This window comes from Camelina sativa, chromosome 14 (genome assembly GCF_000633955.1).
Source record: "Camelina sativa cultivar DH55 chromosome 14, Cs, whole genome shotgun sequence".
NCBI classification, from domain to species: domain Eukaryota; kingdom Viridiplantae; phylum Streptophyta; class Magnoliopsida; order Brassicales; family Brassicaceae; genus Camelina; species Camelina sativa.
In genome coordinates, this window is record NC_025698.1 from 1,112,081 (window position 1) to 1,113,604 (window position 1,524).

General features: G+C 41.3%; 1 protein-coding gene across 1 annotated transcript in view; it reads left to right on the top strand.

Annotated features, from left to right (window-relative positions):
• The window catches only part of LOC104738833 (C2 and GRAM domain-containing protein At1g03370), a 5,616-nt gene continuing 4,221 nt past the window's right edge, over window positions 130-1,524 (top strand). The window contains exon 1 of the mRNA XM_010459044.2: window positions 130-675. Within this exon, the coding sequence (XP_010457346.1) occupies window positions 457-675 (219 nt within the window). The 5' untranslated portion in view covers window positions 130-456. The remainder of the gene's footprint in view (window positions 676-1,524) is intronic.

Sequence of the window (1,524 nt, forward strand, 5' to 3'; positions counted from 1 at the left end):
TATGAAGCGCGCCACTGCAATGTTAAAAAAATAAAATAACAGACCTCCACTGAAAGTTTCGCCGTATGGAAAAAGTCAAAAAAAGACATTAACGTTGACCAAACAAAACAAAACCCAAAAAAAAAAAAACATAAACGAAGACTTGGTCATCGAGGAGTTTGTGGAATTTTATCGTTGTGTTGTCTCAATAATGTAAAATGTCACCTCTTCCGATTTGAATCCAATTAGGGTTTATTATTTCCAAAATGCCAAAATCCCCTTTTTCATGTTGTTAATGAGATCATCAATTTGAAATAAAGTTCTCTCCCTCATCATCATCATCATCATCATGTCCTCCGATTTTTGAATTTTTTTTTGTTTCTCCCGATTTGTCTCCATTGCTTGAGTTTATCTTTCACATTTTTGTCGTTAATTCGAGTGTGTGTGTGTTGAATCTATCTCCTCTGCGGGGGCGAGATGAAGCTTCAGGTGCGAGTCGTGGAAGCGAGGAATCTACCGGCGATGGATCTCAATGGGTTTAGCGACCCTTACGTTAGATTGCAGCTGGGAAAACAGAGGTCACGTACCAAAGTAGTGAAGAAGAACTTGAACCCCAAATGGTCTGACGATTTCAGTTTCGGCGTCGACGATTTGAATGACGAACTCGTCGTCTCTGTTCTTGACGAGGATAAATACTTCAATGATGACTTCGTTGGGCAAGTTCGAGTTCCCGTTTCTCTCGTCTTCGATGCTGAGAATCAATCTCTTGGCACTGTTTGGTATCCTCTTCATCCTAAGAAGAAATCTTCCAAAAAGGATTGTGGTACGTCTTTGTTGTGTCTCTTCTTATATGTTTCTTTTTTTGGAAATTTTTCATCTTTTTTTGTTTTTTTTGTTGTTGTTGTTGGTCTCAGGTGAGATACTTTTGAAGATATGTTTCAGTCAGAAGAACTCGGCTCTTGATTTGAGTTCTCATGGTGGGGATCAAGCCTCTGTTGCTTCCAGGAGTCCTGACTTGAGACTAGAATCTTCTCTTGATCCTTCCACTTGTGCTTCTCCTTCTAGATCAGATGATGCTTCCTCTTCCAAGGACGATAAATGTAACCCTCAGACTACCTTCGCTGGTCGAATCACTCAGATTTTTCAGAAGAATGCTAATGCCGCCACACCTACGCAGTCGGTTTGTAAGAGCATTGACGCTTCTGACACATCTGAGACCTCTAAATCAGTCTTTGCCCTTGACCTGTCTGAAGATGAGTCATCTTCTGTTTCCTTTGAGGAACTTATGAAGGTTATGGAGTCTAAAGATCAGGGAAGTGAACCTCCTTGTAATCTACCTGGTGGGATCCTTGTTGACCAGTTGTTTATGATTACCCCATTTGATCTTAACGTTCTGCTTTTCTCGTCGGATTCGAGTTTCTACACATCGCTGTCTGAGTTGCAAGGGACCACGGAAGTTCAGGTAGGACCATGGAAAGCAGAAAATGAAGGCGAGAGCGTTAAGCGGGTTGTTAGTTACCTCAAGGCTCCAACCAAGCTTATTAA